We start from the raw sequence: 23,739 nt of genomic DNA, 5'->3' as shown, positions 1-23,739 counted from the left end.
AAGAAAGTAAGAGAAATCTGATTTTCACGTTTTTATTTGTTTAAGATGAATTCTTGAAAAATAAGTGGATAAAGGAATTTGAAATGGTAGAATCTACAATCGTTTATGAATGAAATTCAGATGAAAATAGTATGTGACAAAATTTAGCAAGTGGCGATATAAAAAACTGGCCCTAATGGTCACTGCGTCTCTTACTTTTTCACTAGCTGTGGAAGATTAAATCATGACAACTCAGAGAAAAGAAGATGTGGCGTCTTTTCCGGAACAAGAGTACCAGCCACGCTGCCTGAGAGCCGTCACTCACTCTGCTCCAGGAGCTCAGCCGGGAAGCGGAAGTGTTTACATCAGACTGTCTTGTGCAATCCTTATATTTATTTTACTTGTTCACTGTTTTTTACATTTATTTTAGTCTTTATATTTTATTCGTAGCATTGATGTACTTAGTTGTTGAAAGGGTGATAAAACTGATATCAAGATACTTGAGATCCTGGTAATTGCTCATAAATCATCGACAAAGTAACGAATCGTGACAATAGAAGCCATTGCTAAACACTGTTTCTCCATCAATGCCGTGAACTTGCCTTACTTGAGGAAAACTCCTTTAACTTTGGAATATTGCGTTGGACTCAGCTGAACACACAGAGCGTTTTCTTCGGTGAATCAAGATTCAGTCAGGGTTTCTCTGGAGTTGTCTCGGAACAATGCCAGGATCGACACTGATTAAGCTGCAGTTGAGGCACCCTTCAGTATTAATGTAGAGAGTGTCCCATACAGGTCAACAAGTGCTCTTGGATGGAGAAACTCTTAGTAGAGCAATAATTGTAAATGGTTCCCATACTGTAAGATATTTTGATAAAAATTAACTAGTAATAATTGTATTTATTTGAAACACTGGGCTGTTTGCACAGCTCCAGCTGTGCATGCTCAAAATGTGCACTTTTTAAAACTGTTACTTTTAATGCGTATCTTTCTATGGGCGATGTTCTAGTGTGCTAGGGCATGATACGGTATCCTTCTGAGTGAGGTTTCCACTCCTCTCACAAGGGAAGTGCCTATTGACATTACTAGAGTACGTTACGTTTACTCAAGTGGAATAATCTTCTCCCCATGGTACACTCTGGTGTATGCTGTTCATACCACACAGATGAACACCTTAAGAATAAGGTTACAAACCGATAAAGGACTCCTCTGATTGCTAGTTATAAAACAGTATCCCAATTTTCAGGAAAGACAGCTTCAGCTTGCAAATTTTGTCCTCTAAGCTTAACCTGGTACCATCCACACCCCCCCCCCCCATTATAGAAGGGCTATTTTAGATGCTTTTAATCTGGAAAGTTAACCCCCTTCCCCCGAAATAATTTGCCAAGTCTCCAAATGAGAACTTATCGTGTTGGCATATTAGGTAAATAGGGCGAATATGATGGTGTCTTACATTGGGCCTTGATTTTAAGTTGTTATATTTGTACAATCAAGAATATTTTAGGAATTACATGAAACATGAAATGTTTTTGGAGTTTTTTTTTTTTAACCAGGTGTCTAGTTTCTAAAACAAAGAATTTATTTGAAACAATCTAGAATTTTCTTGGTGCAAGATATACCATGTTGAATATCCTCACATTTTTTACCATGTTTTAGGGAATTTAAAATAATGAATCGTAAATGATTTATTTGACTGGTGCAGTTGTAATCCCCGAGTCATAATCTTCGGGTCAGGAATGTGTAGAGAACAGAGCCCCATCCTGGTGCCGCTTTGCTCTCACCATTCCTCTTGACCATCCTCATTCAGACTCATCGTGTAGTGTATTTTCTTTCTGTAGAAAACGGCAAAAGCATTTTGTTTTGTTTGCCTGTGTTCTAATATGTTTCATAATGACCAAAGTGCATTCTGAGTTTTTTCAAGGAATGTATTACTGGAGCTTTAAGAACATACTTATTTTCTCATGTGAAAAATTAGGCTTTGTCTGATGTTTCTTCTTCCTCTATTGTCTAATGTTGAGGTTGTTTTTAAGAATTATATTTTATAAACTTTTTCAAAATAAGGTACATACCTATACAGAACTTAACATTTTGCACAGAATATATCAAATATATTTTGAGAAAAAAGTACAGCATGAGTTCTGTTAGGAATAAAAGAGAAATTATTGTATCTCACACACACAAAAATACTTAATTCAGAATGGAAATATTTTTGAGAAAAGTAGCTGAGTATACTGATTTAGGAAAATGCTTGTTTTGGATTGAAGTTCATTTTAACTTAGAGTTGGGAGTTGATTTATTGAGTACAGTGTACCTCTCAACACCTTATTAATAATATGTTGAATTATGTCACTAATGTGGGCAGCAGAATACTAATAGGAAAAACTGGTCATTTTAAACGGTTTCAGAACATAAATGGAATTGTCTTCAAAGGAGAAAAATTGACGTTGCTGCCTTTAAGAGTACCATGAATGTAAGAAGTGGAAAGAATTGTAACATATGACGTAATATAGAAACAGCAGTACAGAGGTAGAATTGTGGCAGATGTGGTGTGTTAACTGTGGTTTCTTTGCCACATGTGTTGTATTTGAAAGTTTGAACAGCAATTTTAAAATAAAACATTCTATGACTGACAGTGTTAAACTGGAGGTGTTTTTTAAGAATTTTCAAGTCGTATACATTTCCATGGTAATTTTTTGTTTACTATAGCATAAACTTTAGTTGTAACTGTTAGATTTGAGGGGAATGGAAATAAATTTTTTTAAAACTTCCCAACACGTCCCCACCCAGTGCTCCAGCCCCACAATCGCCCAGGGCATGGCGCAGAGAGAGAGGTGGCAGCTGGTGGAGCCCCATGAGCACCCGGAAGTCCACATGGAGAGAGGCAGCAGTTGGGGGAGGCACGCAGCTGTAAGAAAGTGCCCCTTCCCCCACCTCTCGCTCCAGTCCTGCGATAGCCCAGAGCTCCACACAGGGAGAGGAGCAGAGGTGGGAGAGGAGCAGAGATGGGAGAAACACAGGGAGAGAAGAGCAGCCTTCCCCCTGCCCAAGGCTCCAGATCTGCCATCAGCCAGAGCATCTCACCCTGAGAAAAGCAGTCATTGGCCGGAGCTTGGGAGGCCCTGATCATGCTGGGCCGGAATTCACAGCTCCTGAGCCCCACCCAGTGTAGGCACGTGGCAGCAGCAACCAAATAACACCATGCGGAGCCAAAAATCCACACCATTAAGCAGTATGAGAAAGTATATTAAATCTCCAGACCAGAAGGAAAATGACAAGGACCCAGAAACCAACCTTGAAGACACAGAAATCCATAACCTAAATGACAAAGAATTCAAAATAGCTGTTGTAAAAAAAAAAAACTCAACAAGTTACAAGAAAACAGACAAATTAACGATTTCAGGAGTTTCTTCACAAAGGAGATGGAAACCATAAAGAAGAACCAATCAATTGTTGGAGATGAAAAGCACAGTGGATGAGGTTTTTAAAAATCTAGATTCTGTAAACAACAGAGCTGGCAGTGTGGAGGCCTGAATTAGCAATTTAGAGGCCAGTACTATAGAAATGCTTCAGTGGGAGGAGAAGAGAGAACTAAGACTAAAAAGAAATGAAGATGCTCTCAGAGAAATATCCAACTCAATTAGGAAATGCAACATAAGGATTATAGGTATTCCAGAGGGGAAGAGAAGGAGAATGGAGCAGAAAGCTTGTTCAAACAAATATTAGCAGAGCACTTCCCAAACCTGGGGAAGGAGGTGGAAATCCACAGGAAAGAAGCTACCAGAACTCCCAACTAGGTCAACGTTTAAAAAGACCTACAGCAAGGCATATAGTAGAAAAACTGGGAAAAGTCAATGACAAAGAAAAAACATTAAGGGCAGCAAGGCAGAAGAAAACTTACAAAGGAACCCCTATCAGGCTTTCAGTGGATTTCTCAGCAGAAACCTTACAGGCTAGGAGAGAGTGGAATGATGTATTCAAAATCCTGAAAGAGAAAAACTTTCAGCCAAGAATATTCTATCCAGTGAAAATACCCTTCAGATATGATGGAGAAATGAAAACTTTCCCAGATAAATGGCAGCTAAGGGAGTTCATCACCATGAGACGCCCCCCACCCCATACACACACACACGAAATCCTCAAGAAGACCTGCATACCTGAGAAGAAAAAAAAATTAAGAAAGGGGCTACAAAGCCCTGAGCAAGGAGATGAATAGTGAGGCAGTAATCAGAAAATGGCAACTCTCTCTCAGGTCAGGTTGGTAAACATTTAACTTTTACGTGAAGGATAAAGAAAAGGAAAACACCAAAATAAAAATAATCTCATCATCTTCGCCACAAACTCACAATACAAGATGGAATAAGATATGACAAAAATAACTTAGAAGGGTAAGAGGAAAGTGGGCTATCTCATCTACAAGATTTTTTATACAAACCTAACGGTAACCACTAAACAAATAATTAGAACAGAGACATAGATGATAAACAAGGAGAAAATGAAGAAAACCAACATAGAAAACTACCTAACTGAATTGATAGTCTGAAATACACAGGACAAGAAACAAAGGAAATGCAGAAGAACCAGAAAACATGAGATAAGATGGCAGTATTAAGCCCTCATATATCAATAATCACTCTAAATCTAAATGGATTGAATTCTCCAATCAAAAGACACAGAGTGGCTGGATGGATTAAAGAACCAGACCCAACAATATGCTGCCTCCAGGAAACACATCTCAGCTCTAAAGACAAACATAGGCTCAGAGTGAAGGTATGGACGGTGATACTCCAAGCTAATGGCAAACAAAAGAAAGCAGGTGTTGCCATACTTATAGCAGACAAACTAAACTTCAAGATAAAACAGGTAAAGAGAGACATAAAGGGTCAGTATACAATGATAAAAGGGACTCTCCAGCAAGAAGACACAACACTTATTAACACTTATTAATAATATCTAGGCACTCAACACAGGAGCACCAAAGTACATAAAGCAGCTATTAACAAACCTAAAAGGAGATATTAGCAAAAACACAATAATAGTGGGAGACCTCAACACCCCTCTTACTTCAATGGACAGATCATCCAGACAAAAATTCAACAAGGAGATAGTGGAATTAAATGAAAAACTAGACTACATGAACTTAATAGATATATAGAGAGCACTCCATCCAAAAACAGCAGAATATATGTTCTTCTCAAGCACACATGGCACATTCTCAAGGATAGACCATATATTGGGAAACAAGGCAAACCTCAATAAATTTAAGAAGATTGAAATCATATCTACTATCTCTTCTGACCATAATTTTGTGAAACTAGAAGTCAACTACAGGAAAAAAGCTGGGAACGGAACAAAAATGTGGAGACTGAACAACCAATGGGTCATCAAAGAAATAAAGGGAGAAATAAAAAAGTATTTGGAGACGAATGAGAATGAAGACACACCACACCGACTCATATGGGATACAGCAAAAGTGGGCCTAAGAGGGAAATTCATAGCAAGATAGGCCCAGTTGACAAACAAGAAAAAGCTCAAATAAATAATCTTAAACTACCACCCAAAAGAATTAGAAAAAGAAGAGCAAACAAAGCCAAAATTCAGCAGAAGGAGGGAAATAATAAAAATTAGAGCAGAAATAAATGGAATTGACATAGTGTAGAAAGGATCAATGAAACAAGAAGTTGGTTCTTTGAGAAGATAAATGAAATTGACAAACCCTTAGCCAGACTCAGGAAAAAAGAGAAGACTCAAATAAATAAAATTAGAAATGAAAGAGGAGAAACTATAACAGATACCACAGAAATACAAAAGATTATAAGAGAATATTATGAAAAACTATATGCCAACAAACTGGACAATTTAGAAGAAATGGATAAATTCTTAGACTCTTACAACCTTCCAAAACTGAATCAAAAAGAAATAGAGAGTCTGAGTAGAAGAATCACAAGAAAAGAGAGAGAAACAGTTATCAAAAACCTCCCCCCAAATAAAAGTCCAGGCCCAAATGTCATCTCAGGAGAATTCTAATAAACCTTCAAAGAAGATTTATTACCCATTCTTCTCAAACTATTCCAAAAAATTGAGGAAGATGGAAATTCTATAAGGCAACATCACCCTGATCCCAAAGCCAGACAAGGACAACACAAAGAAGGAAAATTACAGAGCAGTGTCAATGATGAACATGGATGCAAAATTCCTCAACAAAATATTGGCAAACCGAATACAGTAACATATTAAAAAGATCAGGGGCTCGCCCCGTAGCTGAGTGGTTAAGTTCGTGTGCTCTGCTTTGGTAGCCCAGGGTTTTGCTGGCTTTGATCCTGGGCGCGGACATGGCACTACTCATCAGGCCATGCTAAGGTGGCGTCCCCATGCCACAACTAGAAGGACCCATAACTAAAATATACAACTAGGTACTGGAGGGGTTGGGGGAGAAAAAGCAGGAAAAAAAAAAGATTGGCAACAGTTGTTACCTCAGGTGCAAATCTTTAGGAAAAAAAATCATACACCATGATCAAGTGGGATTCATACCAGGGGTGTTCATACCAGGGATGGTTCAACATCCACAAATCAATCAATATGATACACCACATTAACAAAATGAGGGGAAAAAACCACCTGATAATCTCCATAGATGCAGAGAAAGCATTTGACAATATCCAACATCCATTCATGCTAAAAACTCTCAATAAAATGGGTATAGAAACAAAGTACCTCAACGTGATAAAGGCCACAGATGACAAACCCACAGCCAACATCATGCTCAATGGGAAAAACTGAACGCCATCCCTCTGAGAACAGGAACAAGACAAGGATGCCTGCTCTCACCACTCTTATTCAACATAGTACTAGAAGTTTTGGCCTGAGCAATTAGGCAAGAAAAAGAAATAAAAGAAATACAAATAGGTTCTGAAGAAGTGAAACTCTCACTGTTTGCAGACAACATGATTTTATATATAGAAAACCCTAAAGAACACATTGGAAAACAATTACAAATAATCAACAGCTACAGCAAAGTTTCAGGGTACAAAGTCAACTTACAAAATTCAGTGGCATTTCTATACTCTCATAACGAACTAACAGAACAAGAACTCAAGAATACAATCCCGGGGCCGGCTCCATGACTGAGTAGTTAAGTTCACTCACTCCACTGCAGCCCAGGGTTCGGATCCTGGGCGCAGACATGGCACCACTCTTCAGGCCACATTGAGGCGGCATCCCACATCCCACAACTAGAAGGACCTGCAACTAAGATATACAGCTATGTACAGGGTGTTTGGGGAGATAACAAACAATAAAATATCTAGGAATAAATTTAACCAAAGAGATGAAGGACTTATACAAGGAAAACTGTAAGACATTACTGAAAGAAATCAATAGTGACATAAAGATATGGAAAGATATTCCATGCACATGGATTGGAAGAACAAACGTAGTTAAAATGTCCCTACTACTAAAAGCAATCTACAGATTCAATGCATTCCCAATCAGAATCCCAATGACATTCTTCACTGAAATAAAATAAAGATTCTTAAAATTCATATGGGGCCACAACAGACCCTGAATAGCCAAAGCAATTCTGAGAACAAGAACAAAGCTGGTGGCATTGCAATCTCTGACTTCAAAATATATTACAAATCTATAGTAATCAAAGCAGCATGGTATTGGTACAAAAACAGGCACACAGATCAAAGGAACAGAATTGAAAGCCCAGAAATAAAACCACACATCTACGGACAGCTAATCTTCAACAAAGGAGCCAAGGACATATAATGGAGAAAAGAAAGTGTCTTCAATAAATGTTACTGGGAAACCTAGACAGCCACATGAAAAAGAATGAAAGTAGATCATTATCTTTCTCCATACACAAAAATAGACTCAAAATGGACCAAAGACTTAAAGATAAGACCTGAAACCATAAACCTTCTGGAAGAAAAGATAGGCAGTACGTTCTTTGACATCAGACATAAAAGGATCTTTTTGAATGCCATGTCTACTCAGACAAGGGAAACAAAAAATAAACAAGTGGGACTCCATTAGACTGAAGAGCTTCTGGAAGGCAAAAGAAACCAAGATCAAAATGAAAAAACAACCCACCAAATCAGAGAAAATATTTACAAATCATGTATCTGATAAGGGGTTAATCTCCATAATATATGAAGAACACACACAAATGAACTACAAAAAAAAACAACCCAATTAAAAAGTGGGCAGAGGATATGAACAGACATTTTTCCAAAGAAGATATACAGATGGCCAATATGCATATGAAAAGATGATCAACATTACTGATCATCAGGGAAATGCAAATCAAAACTACTCAAAGATATCACCTTATGCCCATTAGAATGGCTATAATCACCAAGACAAAAAAATAACAAATGTCGGAGAGGTTGTGGAGAGAAGGGAACCCTCATACACTGCTGGTGGGAATGCAAACTAGTGCAGCCACTGTGGAAAACAGTATGGAGATTTCTCAAAAAATTAAAAATAGAAATACCATATGACCCAGCTATCTCATTACTGGATATTTACTCAAAGAACTTGAAACCAACAATTCAAAGAGACTTAGGCACCCCGTGTTCATTTCAGCATTATTCACAATGGCCAAGATGCAGAAGCAACCCAAGTGCCCATCGCCTGATGATTGGATAAAGAAGATGTGGCATATAGACATTCAGTGGAATACTACTCAGCCATAAAGACAAAATCGTCCCATTTGCAACAACATGGATGGACCTTGAGGGTATTATGTTAAGTGAGATAAGCCAGACAGAAAAAGACGAACACTGTATGGTTTCACTCATGTGGAAGATAAACAAACTTATGGGCAAAGAGAACAATTTAGTGGTTACCGGGGGGAAGGAGTGTGGAGGGTGAACACAAGGGGTGAAGGGGCGCACTTATATGGTGTCTGACAAATACTAACGTACAGCTGAAATTTCACAATGTTATAAACTATTATGACCACAATAAAGAAAAACTGAAAAAAAACCTTCCTAACATTTCAGATTTGTTATGATTCTCAGAACGTTAAAGAATAATACTATGTACACAAGTCTTTCATCACCAAAATACTATGACATCATTAATATTTGTTTGCTTCTTTGTCTGTATTTAAATACAGATAACTGGCTTTAGCCTGGGGTATTAAGACTCATTGTCAGAGGGATAGCAGTGGTTTTAATCAAATGATTTTCCCACATGAATTCAGCACGAGATTATGGTTAACAATAAGATGGGTAAGCATTCTAATATTTCTATCGTCTGATTGGTACAAGTGTTCATATGTCTTAAATTACTCGGTGACTATTAATTTAAGTACACTTTGAAGTTACTTTAAGCTTAGAATTGGCCTTTGGAATGAATCTCCCTTCAGATTTCAAAATAGAGCAATAATGACTGGCACCTCTTGAATTTGCCACTTCACCCAGAACACTAGTTCTCAACCTTTTTTCTGCCAAGCCTATATGCAGGATGCCATAAATGCTTGTCAGCTCTGGCTTGCCACAGTGCTTACTCCCTGGGGAGCAGCCTGCTGTCTAGGAGGTTGTATGGGTATACTTTCAAAAAAAGCGTGCCCCAAGCAATTTGTAAAATTTGTCCCACTCGTCACTGCTCGCCACCTTGAGAATTACTGTCTTAAGATCAGGAATTTTATAGAATGTAAATTCCATGAGACTTTAATTGCATTCACCACTGTATTCCCAGCACATAAGTCGATGCCTGATACATGGAGAAATCTCACTCTATTTACTGAATGAATGAATGAGTGGATGGATGGATGGATAGAGTCAAATAGGACCTTTGACACCACTTAGTTCAAAGTCTTCATTTTACCAGATAAAAAAAAAACAGGCAACAAAAGAGGCTCGCCCAAGGTTGTAGAACTCGTTAGTCAATGATAGAACCCACACTCTCCTTTATTCCCTTTGAAGGTACGTTCTGTAATAGTCTCCGTACCTCTTGACTAACCAAAATACTTAATCATAGGAAAATATTCTGGAGAGGATAAAGATATTGATCAGTTATCTGTCCATATTTGTCGTGAGGTCATACGTAAACTAATAAGCCTTGGCAATAGGAAAGTCAGAATCCATTTGACATCTCCCTACTCAGCTCGGCAGCGTGGCCTGTTGGCAATAACATATGCTCTGGAGTCAGACTTGTTTTACAATCTGGGGCAAATCACTCCAACGCTGTGAGCGTTGGTCTTCTCAGCTGTGTATTACTGACAGCGATGCCTATCTTCAGGGCTGTTAGGAGGATTACTGAGATAACATACGTAAAACACCTGGCCCGGGAACTGACAGGTTACTGGTTGTGCAGAAAGACCGGTTCCCCACCTCCTTCAAATAAGTAATGGCCTAGGACAGTTAAAAATGTCCAAGCTAAACCACTCGTATTACATAAGATGTCATATGCATCCCTCCCGGATGAGAGACGTAATTAAGAATCATGCTTCCTATAAGTTATCATCCATGAGGAATTTTTACAAGGAGGTGACATTTAGTTCCTTTTCTTCATAAGCAGGCATGCTAGAATGTGACGGGAAGTTTTCTCATTCTTTTGTAAGCCTACGTATTATATCCAATCATGAACAATTTTGCTAAATTGTCAGGTGCATATTCCATTCGTGCCTTTTCGGTATTGGGTCTCTGTCTCTTTCCTCTGTGGCTGCCTCACTAATAAGACCTTCGAGTCTTTTAATCTTCTGCCTGGTTTCAACCCTCAACCTTAAGTTGTCTGCCCACTGTCCACGGTTTGAGTTGTTGGTGAACATCTTGACTTTCTACACATTGCACTTAACAAGATACCACTGGAACCTCTGAGTCCTCTGTTTGGCAATGTTTTTGTTTTTTGATCAATCTCTTGTCCATTTATTCATTCCCTACAATGGCTCTCCCAACCGTCTTTTATATCCTCAGGCTCCTAATCCCTCTCGTCCTATAACCAGTGGCATTTTTTCTCTAACTTGACTGAGAAGACAAGACTCACGTGTGCATGCTGTCCCCTTCGCCCTTCTTCAGCTCCGTGGAGGAGCTTCTGCTCTCTGAGGCCAGCTCGCCGCGGGGAGCTGGATTCTGTTCCTGCCTCCTACATGGGATACGCCGTCAGTTTTCTCCTGCTGCCATCTTTAATCGTCTCCTTCTCCGATTTTTGTTATAAACCATCTAAATTTCAACGAGAGGTCCTTGAATCTAGTCTGAGAGCACTACTTAAGGTTTGTAGGCTGGATGGAAGCATGGTATGCTTGACGGCACCGTGAGGGCTGCCCGCACTGTCAGCCCTTGTCTGTCTGAGCAAAGCGGACCGTTGCTGCTTCCTGTTCCTCAAGCTTTGTTGGACTCTATCCTTTTCTCTCTCGGCCACAGCTGAATGGGTCAGTGATTGGTGGCCCGCCCTACAACAGCCGGGCATTTTATGAGCCTGTGAGTGACCTGTGAGACCAGCTGGCACGGGAGCTCGCCCAGTAGAGGCACTCCATCCTGGAAGGTGACCTGCTGACCCCGTCAGGGTCTCTGTCACTGCAGGTGTGAGGCAGGACCCGTGTAAGCACGGAGAGGCGCTAGACAAGCAGAGACCTAAAAGAAGCCATGAAATAAGCAAAGCCGTAAAGTAGACAGGAGGCAGTGATAGTGGAGAAGGGAGAAGAAACTAACAGAAACTTCCCCCAAACTGGCAGAGGCAGAGACACAGTGAGAGCTCGTCAGGCCGTGCTGTTAGTTCCTGAGAGCTGGACTCAGGCTTCTGGTAACTTCATCTGTGTCCCGAATCGGGAGGCTGGATGTCCCCATTCATCCCTATGGTAAACTTCTCACCTGAAGTAACGAGAGGATGACTCTCAACCTGAACTGACCTCACACATTTGGCCGGCTGTTTAATCTTATTAAGCCCGTTTTCTTCTCCAATCGGCTCTCCGGTGTGTCTTTCTACTGGTGTCTATTTAAGCGTAGTACCTGGCTATCTCTGCTGTCTCCCCTTCCAGCATCTTTAGGCCTCCTGTGTGTACAAAATCGTTAGCAACCTCAGTGCTAAGGGTTTTGCTTGTTCCCTCCTTTTTATGACGTTCCTCAATTCTGGGTATTCAACAGTGATCTGAAATTTAAATTAGTTCCTGTTTTCTTTTTTGTCTTTTAAAGCTAAATCCATCTCTTACTGCTAAATTTACTCATCTGTCATCAAACAATCTCCTTCGGCAGGTTTTCAGGAGTTTGGTGTGGTCTTAGTCAAATTCTCATACAAGTTTTGATCAATTATTTGTAGATGGGAATTTCTGGCTTTTCCAACCCTGGTCCTAAGAGTTGTGCTTTAAGGCAAAGTAAACTTGTCAACAAAGGCTATGACCCATTCGCATCCCTTGGGGTATGAACCCGGTGTTTGCAGCTGCATTGACTTCTTGTTGCCTGGAAACGCAGGCTTCCAGCAGGCAGCTTTCCTGCCTTCCGTTGATACTCTTCCTCTTGGTCTCAGCCAGCACTGCGGGGTCAGGTGAGCGGTGTTGAAAGCTTCTCCTAACGTGAATTCTGTTGTCTGGGGGAGGGCGTTAGGGTAAGAGGTTAGTCTGGGAAGTATGGGGAACAAACCGAGTACTTTTAAAATTTCGATTTTATTCAGTTTTTCTCTCATCCATTCCACACATTGTTTTTGAATATTACTTGGTACTGAGCTAAGTGTCGCGATATAGAAATGAAAATATAGTCCCTCCCTTCGTTTAACATGGAGGCTAGGAGGGGATGCAGTCATGCAAACAAATTACAGTTTGGGGAGGCTGCATGCTGTCAAGGATTTGCCAGTGTAAGTGTCACATGCAAGCAGTCTCGTATGGCGGGAGAAAATGACGCGTGGAGGCAAGGGGTGGAAGATAATGCTGGGAGAGGACTTTGTGAAGCCAAAGAATTTGAATTTTATCCGTGAAGATTACAACTGTCTCATCCAGCGCTGGCATGGTGTAGTTGCTTGGCGAATACTTAATTGAGATGTCACATTCTTCACGAGGACACTTAGTGAACATGTCCAGTCGGAGAATTATTATTATTATTTTTTTTTGAGGAAGATTGTCCCTCAGGTAACATCTGTGCCCATCTTCCTCTACTTTATATGTGGGATGCCTGCCACAGCATGGCTTGATAAGCGGTGTGTAGGTCTGCACCCAGGATCCAAAATGGGCAAACCCCAGGCCACCAAAGCAGAACATGTGAACTTAACTGCTGCGCCACCAGGCCAGGCCCGAGAATTAATTTTTTAACTTAAAATTTTTGTACATGGGGACATCACCAAGATGGCGGTGTGAGTAGTCTTCTTTGTCTCTCCCCCCTCGAATCTAAACTAATTGGACATTCATCGCTTAACAAAGGATATCCATATAGCATCTCAGGACACCTGAGAGACCCGTGCTGCTATACATCGGAAGGTGGACGGACTTCACCCCGGGAGGAGGTGGAGATAGGTGAAAACTCTCAGACCCCGACCCCCAAACAGCCTAGTACCTGCAAGCGGCTTTCTTCCAGCGGACTCCCCTGTAACATCGCCACGCACCAAGGGCAGGAGTGTGTGCACACCAGAGGAGCGATGGTGGAAACAGGTGACTACAGCCCTACCTAAGCCCCCCATGATTACACCTAAGCCCAGGGGGAAACTCCAGGGTCCCACACTGGTGGCAGCAGGGAAAGCCTCTACTCAACATTAGCAGAGAGGCCCCGCACAGATCCACAACGCCGGGAGGCTCCCAAAGAGAATCCTGAATGGGGCAGCAGCCCGCCAGCTGCCGCTGCCGGTCTCACAAACTCCAGCTGTTGCCCAGATGGGGAAAGGGGCTCCCAGAGATCTCCTAGGAGAGGACTGGGGCCGGGTGGAGTTCCAGCGGCCGGCTCCGTGGCCCAGGGGGAAACTCCAGGGTCCCGCTCCGGCAGCAGGGAAAGCCTCAACTTGCCATTAGCAGAGAGGCTCCACTCAGCATTCAGAATGCTGGGAGGGTCCCAAAGAGGAGAATCCCGGGCAGGGCAGCAGCCAGCCAGCTGCCACAGGACTCACGGACTCCAGCTGTCCCCCAGACAGGGCAAGGGGCTCCCAGAGATCCTGGGGGAGAGGACTGGGGCTGGGTGGAGTTCCAGCGACCTGGCTCCATGGCCCAGGGGAAACTCCAGGGTCCTGCACCAGCAGCAGGGAAAGCCTCTACTTGCCATTAGCGGAGAGGCCCAGCCCAGCATTCAGAATGCCAGGAGGGTCCCGAAGAGGAGGACTCCGGGCAGGGCAGCAGCCCGCCAGCTGCTGCCGGACACACGGACTCCAGCTGTCCCCCAGATGGGGCAAGGGGCACCCGGAGATCCTGTGGTAGTGGTCTGGGGCTGGATGGAGTTCCAACAGCCCGGCTCCGCAGCCCAGGGGGAAACTCTACAGCCTCACAGCAGCCTCAGCAATAGCCTCTGCACAGCACCAGTAGAGAGGCCCTGCCCAGCAATCACAAGGCTGGAAGACCCAGGGACAAAAGTAGCATAGCTAGGTGAGCTAACCACATAATGCAGAAGATGCCCATAGCTCTGCTGTGACCTATAGTGGACAAGTGAGATTTTGTGGGCTCCCACAGTGACAGAGCTGCAAATATAGGTGATCCTGCTCCCGGCCACTGGGAAAGCCCATAACACTGCTGCAGACCCTAAGGAGGGAGCATGTCTAGGTGGTCTGCAACAGAGGCACCAGCAGCCTGAAGCCCCTTTGCGACTGCCCCCACAGCTGAAGGGGGACCCCACAGGACCACTGTGACTACGAGGAGGGGCCTAGGTCCAGTTAGTGAAAGCTGATAGGGTTCCTGGTCGGTGGAGTCTAAACAGCTGCTCCCCTGCCACAGCAGTAGAAACAAGTGGAAGCAGCGACTAAACTCTATCTCTATGCGGAGGCACAAATCCACACCATCAAGCAGTATGAAAAAATATATTAAATCTCCAGAACAGAAGGGAAATGACAAATACCCAGAAAACAATCCCAAAGACAATGAAATATATAACCTAAATGACAATGACTTCAAAAACAGCCATTATTAAAAAACTCAATGAGTTAAAAGAGAATACAGATAGACCCTCAATGAGTTCAGGAGCTATGTCACAAAAGAGTTTGATACTATAAAGAAGAACCAAACAGAAATACTGGAAATGAAGAACACAATGGAGGAGATTAAGAAAAATCTGGACTCTCTGAACAGAAGGGCTGATAATATGGAGGACAGAATTAGCAATTTGGAAGATAGGAATATAGAAATGCTGCAGGCAGAGGAGGAGAGAGAAATAAAACTAAAAAGAAATGAAGAAACTCTCTGAGAATTATCTGACTCAATTAGGAGGTGCAACATAAGGATTATAGGTATCCCAGAGGGAGAAGAGAAGGAGAAGGGGGCAGAAAGCCTGTTCAAAGAAATAATGGCTGAGAACTTCCCAAACCTGGGGAGAGAGATGGAACTTCATGTGACAGAAGCCAATAGATCTACAAACTTTATCAATGCAAGAAGACCAACCCCAAGGCATATAGTAGTGAAGCTAGCAAAAGCCAACAACAAAGAGAAAATACTAAGGGCAGCCAGGCAGAAGAAAATAACCTACAAAGGAACCCCCATAAGGCTATCAGCAGATTTCTCAGCATAAACTTTACAGGCTAGAAGAGAGTGGAATGATCTATTAAAAACTCTGAAGGACAAAAACCTGCAACCAAGAAATACTCTACCCAGCAAAAATATCCTTCACATACGATGGAGAAATAAAAACTTTCCCAGATAAACAGAAGTTAAGGGAGTTCATTGCCACAAAACCTCCTCTTCAAGAAATGCTCAGGAAAACCCTCATACATGAAAAATCAAAAAAAGGAAAGGGGTTACAAAACCAAGAGCAAAGGAGATAAGTAGAAGGACAACAACAGAAAGTAGCAGCTCTCCATCAGAACAGGTAGCAAAAGCTAAATAAAACATTAAAGATAAAAGGAAGAGAAACACCAAGAATAAATATAACCCTGTCATTTTAACCACAAGCTCACAACACAAGAAAGAAGAGGAAAAAAATCTGACAATAACAACCTAGAAGGGGAAGAGAAAAGGGATGGAACATTTTAATTCAAGGAAATAAGAGGCTATCAGAAAATGGACTATCTCATCTATGAGATGTTTTATACAAACCACCTAGTAACCACTAAACAAATAACAAGAATAAAGACACAAATTACAAATAAGAAGAAACTCAATGCAGAAATTTACATACCTGAAGTAGTAATCCAAAAATCATGGGTTGAGAAACAAAGGAAATGCAAGAGAATTGGAAAATAAGTGATAAAATGGCAGCAGTAGGCCCCCACATTTCAATAATCACTCTAAATGTAAATGGTTGAACTCTCCAATCAAAAGACACAGAGTGGCAGGATGGATCAAAGAACAAGACCCAACAATATGCTGCTTCCAGGAAACACACCTCAGCCCCAAAGACAAACACAGACTCAGAGTGAAGGGATGGAAGACAATACTCCAAGCTAATAATGAACAAAAGAAAGCAGGTGTCGCTATACCAATATCAGACAAAGTAGACTTCAAAGCAAAACAGATAAAGAAAGACAAAGAGGGATGGTATATAATGATAAAAGGGACACTCCACCAAGATGACATAACACTTATAAATATATACGCACCCAACACAGGAGCACCAAAATTTGTAAAGCAACTCTTAACAGCACTAAAAAGGAGACATCAAAAACAATACAATAATGGTAGGGGACCTCAACACACCATTAACACCAATGGATAGATCATCCAGACAGAAAATCAACAAGGAAATTATAGAATTAAATGAAAAATTAGATTAGATGGACTTAATAGATATATATAGAACACTTCATTCAAAAAAGCAGGTTATGCATTCTTCTCAAGTGTGCATGGAACATTCTCAAGGATAGACCATATCTTGGGACAGAAAGCAAGCATCAATAAATTCAAGAGGGTTGAAATAATATCAAGCATCTTTTCTGATCATAATGCTATGAAACTAGAAATCAACTACAAGAATAAAGCTGAGAAAGGGGCAAAAACGTGGAGACTAAACAACATGCTACTGAACAAACAATGGATTATTGAGGAAATTAAAGAAGAAATCAAATATTATCTGGAGACAAATGAAAATGAAAACAAGCCATACCAACTCATTTGGGACACAGCAAAAGCAGTCCTAAGAGGGAAATTCATTGCAATACAGGCTCACCTCAATAAACAAGAAAAATCTCACATAAGCAACCTCAAACAACACCTAACAGAATTAGAAAAAGAAGAACAAACAAAGCCCAAAGTCGGTAGAAGGAGGGAAATAATAAAAATTAGAGCAGAAATAAACGATATTGAAACAAAAAAGACAGTAGAAAGGATCAATGAAACAAAGAGTTGGTTCTTCGAAAAAATTAACAAAACTGACAAACCCTTAGCCAGACTCACCAGGAAAAGAAGAGAGAAGTCTCAAATAAATAAAATTAGGAATGAGAGAGGAGAAGTCACAACAGATACCAAAGAAATACAAGGCATCATAAGACAATACTGTGAAAAACTATATGCCAACAAATTGAACAACCTAGAAGAAATGGATAAATTCCTAGACTCTTACAACCTCCCCAGAATGAATCGGGAAGAAATAGAGAATCTGAATAGACCAATCACAAGTAAAGAAATAGAAACAGTAATCAAAAACCTCCCCCAAAATAAGAGTCCAGGACCCGACAGCTTCTCTGGAGAATTCTACCAAACATTCAAAGAAGATTTAATACCTATCCTTCTCAAACTATTCCTGAAAATTGAGGACGATGGAGCACTCCCTAACACATTCTATGAAGCCAACATCACTCTGATCCCCAAACCTGACAAGGACAACACTAAGAAGGAAAACTACAGGCCAATATCACTGATGAATATAGATGCAAAAATCCTCAACAAAATTCTGGCAAACCAAATACAGCAATACATCAAAAAGACTATACACCATGATCAAGTGGGATTTATACCAGGGACACAGGGATGGTTCAACATCCGCAAGTCAATCAACGTGATACGCTACATTAACAAAATGAGAAACAAAAACCACATGATCATCCCAATAGATGCAGAGAAAGCATTCGACAAGATCCAACATCCATTTATGATAAAAACCCTCAATAAAATGGGTATAGAAGGAAAGTACCTCAACATAATAAAGGCCATATATGACAAACCCACAGCCAACATCATACTCAATGGACAAAAACTGAAAGCCATCCCTCTGAGAACAGGAACAAGACAAGGGTGCCCATTTTCACCACTCCTATTCAACATAGAACTGGAGGTTTTGGCCAGAGCAGTTTGGCAGGAAAAAGAAATAAAAGGAATCCAAATAGGCAATGAAGAAGTAAAACTCTCGCTGTTTGCAGACGACATGTCTTATATATAGAAAGTCCCAAAGAATCCATAGGAAAACTATTAGAAACAATCAACAGCTACAGCAAAGTTGCAGGGTATAAAATCAACATACATTAATCAGTAGCATTTCTATACACTAACAACGAACTAACAGAAAAAGAACTCAAGAACTAAATCCCATTCACAATCGCAATGAAAAGAATAAAATACCTTGGGATAAATTTAACCAAGGAAGTGAAAGATCTATACCAACGAAAACTACAAGGCTTTCTTGAAAGAAATTGATGATGACGTAAAGAGATGGAAAGACATTTCATGCACATGGATTAGAAGAATAAACATAGTTAAAATGTCCATGCTACCTAAAGCAATCTACAGATTCAACACTATCCCAATCAGAATCCCAATGACATTCTTTACAAAAATTGAACAGAGAATCCTAAAATTCATATGGGGCAACAAAAGTCCCAAAATTGCTAAAGCAATCCTGAGTAAGAAGAACAAAGCTGGAGGCATCACAATCCCTGACTTCAAAACATACTACAAAGCTACAGTAATCAAAACAGCATAGTAATGGTACAAAAACAGGTCCACAGATCAATGGAACAGAATTGAAAGCCCAGAAATAAAACCACACATCTATGGACAGCTAATCTTCGACAAAGGAGCTGAGGGCCTACAATGGAGGAAGGAAAGTCTCTTCAACAAATGGTGCTGGGAAAACTGGACAGCCACATGTAAAAGAATGAAAACTGACCATTCTTTTTCACCATTCACATAAATAAACTCAAAATGGATCAAAGACCTAAAGATTAGGCCTGAAACAATAAGTCTTCTAGAAGAGAATATAGGCAGTACACTCTTTGACATCAGTTTCAAAAGAATCTTTTTGGACACCATAACTCCTCAGACGAGGGAAACAATAGAAAGAATAAACAAATGGGACTTCCTCAGACTAAAGAGCTTCTTCAAGGCAAGGGAAAACAGGATTGAAACAAAAAAACAGCCCACTAATTGGGAAAAAATATTTACAAGTTACTTATCCAACAAAGGGTTAATCTCCATAATACATAAAGAACTCACACAGCTCAACAACAAAAAATCAAACAACCAGATCAAAAAATGGGCAGGGGACATGAACAGATATTTCTCCAAAGAAGATATAAGTATGGCCAATAGACACACGAAAAGATGCTCATCATCACTAATCATCAGGGAAATGCAAATCAAAACTACACTGAGATATCACCTTACACCCATTGGAATGGCAAAAATATCCAAAACCAAGAGTGACAAATGTTGGAGAGGTTGTGGAGAAAAAGGAACCCTCATACACTGTTGGTGGGAATGCAAACTAGTGCAGCCACTATGGAAAACAGTATGGAGATTTCTCAAAAAGTTAAAAATAGAAATACCTTATGACACAGCCATCCCACTACTGGGTATCTATCCTAAGAACCTGAAATCAGCAATTCCAAGAATCCCATGCACCCCTATGTTCATTGCAGCATTATTTACAATAGCCAAGATGTGGAACCAACCTAAGTGCCCAGCAACTGATGATTGGATAAAGAAGATATGGTATATATACACAATGGAATATTACTCAGCCATAAAAAAGGACAAAATCGTCCCATTCAGAACAACATGGATGGACCTTGAGGGTGTTATGTTAAGTGAAATAAGCCAGACAGAGAAAGACGAACTCTATATGACTCCACTCATAGGTGGAAGTTAACATATAGACAAGGAGAACTGATCGGTGGTTACCAGGGGAAAGGTGGGGGGGCGGGCAGAGCACAAAGGGTGAAGTGGTGTACCAACAACACGACTAACAATAATGTACAACTGAAATTTCACAAGGCTGAAACTATCATAATCTTAATAAAAAAATTTTTTTGTACATGTTAAGGACACTATGCTAGAATTTTTATGTAATTAGAAAAACCTGACATGGCGCAAATTTGTATCCAAGAATATATATAATTAAATTGACATCAGTTTCTTTCTCCATGATTGGATGGTGGAGTTGATTTATAATTATTTCCAAAGTGAAATCTGTTTTTTTAATTACAGAATCACCTAAGTCATCTTCACTGTGACAAGCGCCATGGGTTCTGGAATCAGGCAGAGTCGGCCTTCTTTGCCACGTGTGCGACCTTGTTGTGCAAATTACTTGACCTCCCTGGTCCTCATCTGTTAGATGAGGTGGAGAGCTGCTAACACTGGAGCTGCATGTGGCTCTGGTGAACATGAAATTAGGGAAGGTGTCTGTAAGGACTTGCTCCACACCCCTCCTGTGCAGCCAAGCATCAGTTTGTTTGCCCTCAATCAAACTCAATCTGGGATTGAGCACCGACTCAAAAGGCTGTCAAGAATTCAGTCGGTTACGTTTGGAGGAGCCTCTCCTCCCTGGATTGACACAACAACCCGGGGGTTTCAGCAAAGTGCCTGGGAAACACAGACGCAGTCTGGTCCTTATGCTCTGGCGGTAGCTATTCGTCCATCCTGGCATGTGGCCTGGCCCACACCTCCCGTGTCTGTTGGCCTTGGATGCTCCAGCCAGCTCAGAGATGCTCCCGCACAGGTCCTGTCCTGTGACCCCAGGCTCAGCCTCAAGATTCCCACCGCTCCCTCAAAGCCTCAGATCTCAGTGCTCATCTCCTTCCACGCAGACCACACAGCCATGCTCCGCTGGACACATCCTCAACCTGTCTGGGGCATGAGCCCGTCTCCCAGCAACTCCTGCCTGCTCAGTTTTCACCAGCTGCTCTCAATCCACCAGACTCCCAGGCCAAAGCCTGGCTGAGGAGGTGTCTCCCAGGACTGGGCAACTTCTGTTTTCAGCCCAGAAGCTCAAAGGCAATAATACCCATGGAGGGGAGGAATCAGAATTGTGTGAAAGTAGGACTGCGTGGCTCTCCTTGGAATAGTGGTGGGAAAGACATCGATCATTCTTGTGAGTCACTTCCAGCAGCAAATATCCCAGGGTATCCTGCCACTTAGAGAAAGTGCTGACTTCAGTGGCTGGCGTGTAGTCATCTCACAGTAACTATCAACCACCAGCATTCTTATTTTTATTAGCATCCCTTTTGGATGACAGGCAAGGATTCAGAGTGATCTCAGTAAATTAAAGGAACTATCCAACTGGAAAATGACCTGGAGAAACTGAAGCTGTCTAAAGAAAGAAATCTAAATTGTTAAAGGAAGAAAAAAAATAAGGCTTTGGGAGAAAGCACTTGCGTTACTTACTCAATATGGAAATGAAGAAAATGGAAGGCTTCCGTTTGTCCCTAAGCATGTGACAGCTTCAGCACAGACCCTCATGAGCTGTTCTTCATCAAGCCCAGGATTTAAGCGACAGAGAGTAGCTGGAATTGCATCATGAGATCTGGGCCAGTCTCACACACACATCAAGTGTCTATTCAACACAGAATGTTCACAGACGTCGTGGCTGCCCCAGCCCTACAAAAGCGTTAGGCGGTTGTGGGGTTCACCTGCTGGGGAACAAGTGCTGGCTGAGGTCATGCGTTGGGTCCTCCTCAACAGTATGCGCCTTTGTATGCTTTTGTCACTTAGTGAGTGCTCTTGAAAATATTTTCTCATCTACATTGGTGTATTTTTTATCTCAATCAAACAGACATGGCATAGAAGGAAGGTCCTGCTCTGAGCATCAGGAATGTAGGTCTGTATCTTTGCCTTTAGACCGATTTCCTAGGTGACCTGTGGTAGCCATTTAGCTCTCTCTAGGAATAAAGACGGGATGGAATGGGAGCTACCTGCTCTGTTCCCACTCAGCTCTAGCGTTCTGACACTTGTTTTCTTCACGTTTTCTTTCTGTACTGCTAATGAGCAGTAGGATTCAGAATTCGTTTATTCTCGGAGAGCAGACTGTGATGTAATTTCCTAGTGTAAATATTTAATTTACGAGCCTCTAGTTTCTAAAAGGAAATGGAAAAGTTTTCTTGTGGAGAAATTAGGCTGCTCCGTTATCCTACCGGAAGTGCATTTCAATGAGGTCTAATTTGAGGGAACCTGTTTTCCGCGGGACAGGTAATTTAGAACGGACACTTTTCCTTCTTGCCACGGCCCATCTCTGTAACAAACTAGGCTTTTTGCTGTTCCCAAGTGAGCTTTCCTTTGTTTCAGGTTGGTGGGATTAAGCAATCACACCTTTAAACAGAGCCTTGGTGTTAAGGCGAGACCCTCATCAGTTTCAGGTTTTCCTACTTCCTTGAAATCAATTTGTCTTAATTCAGTCATTTTACCGTCTGACCAGGGAGTTAATCAGACCTCATCTCATTGGCAGGCCCTTATTTTAAAACTCTGGGAACGGAAGTTTCTTCTCCCGTTGATCTTCCACCCGTATCTAAGATGTAGCTCTTGGTGGCAACTCCTCTCTTATTTTCTTTGGGCTCGCCTCCTTCTGAATAGATGAATCCCAGGATTGGGAGGTGGGATCCTTGACTGATTTCCGCTTTATTCTTCCCTCCATGCTCCAGTCCTCACCAGGTACTAGACCCTGAATGCCATTTGCCAGGTAGTGACAGAATCTGCACTTGGCTCTTTGTGCATTGTTTAGTTTGACCTTCTGTTTACAACTGACTTTTCTATCCTCTTTAAGCATCTTACTAAAAGGTTAGGAAGGCATATAATGTAAACTAGTGTAGTTCTGCCTCGGTAATGGTACATGACATCTGTGTAGATAGCTTATAAGATGCTCTTCAAAACAAAGTCTGTGTCTTACCATTTTTATACGTCCCAATGCTTGTAGTGTAGGTGTTTGAACATAGGTACTCATTGACGGGACATAAAGGGCAGCAGCAGAGGGAGACCAGAAGGTTTACGATGAGAGTGATGTCTTCATGATGGACTCAACTCTAGCTGCCTGTTAGAGTAATGTGAACACACACATACACACAAATACTGACAGCTTTGTCCCACCCCCAGAGATTCTGAGAGAAGGAGGACTTTTTTAACCCCCACCCCCACCAAGTTATTCTTGGGGAGCCAGCACTATCATTATTAAAACATTGGTCTACATTATCAAAAACATTTAGACAATGATGACGACATTGTCAGTGGGAACACGATTAAAGAGGCTAGCATGAATGTATCTGCTATGTTGACTTCTTAAAGTTTTGTGCCCTAAATAGTGTATCACTGTTTCCTATTTTTTATTTATTTGGTTTTTTTTGGCACTTCTCATACCAGAGACCCTGTTGACCCTTGTTACATGCTGACAGCACTTCTAAGTACAGTAATGCTGTTTCTGCCTCAGACAGAATGTGTCAGTTGACTGTTTAGTGCTCTTTCCTTGATACACAGGCACAGCAGGTCTTTTAGAAACTTTGTTT

The 23,739-nt window shown here is 41.3% G+C and overlaps 1 protein-coding gene across 10 annotated transcripts in view; it reads left to right on the top strand.

Moving 5' to 3' along the window:
* PHTF2 (putative homeodomain transcription factor 2) overlaps positions 1 to 2,619 on the top strand; it is a 120,467-nt gene extending 117,848 nt beyond the window's left edge. For 9 of the 10 annotated variants that reach the window (XM_023638756.2, XM_070264235.1, XM_070264236.1 and 6 more), the window contains one exon: positions 207 to 2,619. In XM_023638756.2, coding sequence (XP_023494524.1) covers positions 207 to 227 — 21 coding nt within the window. In that variant the 3' untranslated portion in view covers positions 228 to 2,619. 10 annotated transcript variants of the gene reach the window in all.
* Positions 2,620 to 23,739: the final 21,120 nt, after the last annotated feature.

Source organism: Equus caballus, chromosome 4 (assembly GCF_041296265.1).
Source record: "Equus caballus isolate H_3958 breed thoroughbred chromosome 4, TB-T2T, whole genome shotgun sequence".
In the NCBI taxonomy this organism is placed as follows: domain Eukaryota; kingdom Metazoa; phylum Chordata; class Mammalia; order Perissodactyla; family Equidae; genus Equus; species Equus caballus.
This window is presented reverse-complemented; position numbering and strand designations above follow the sequence as displayed.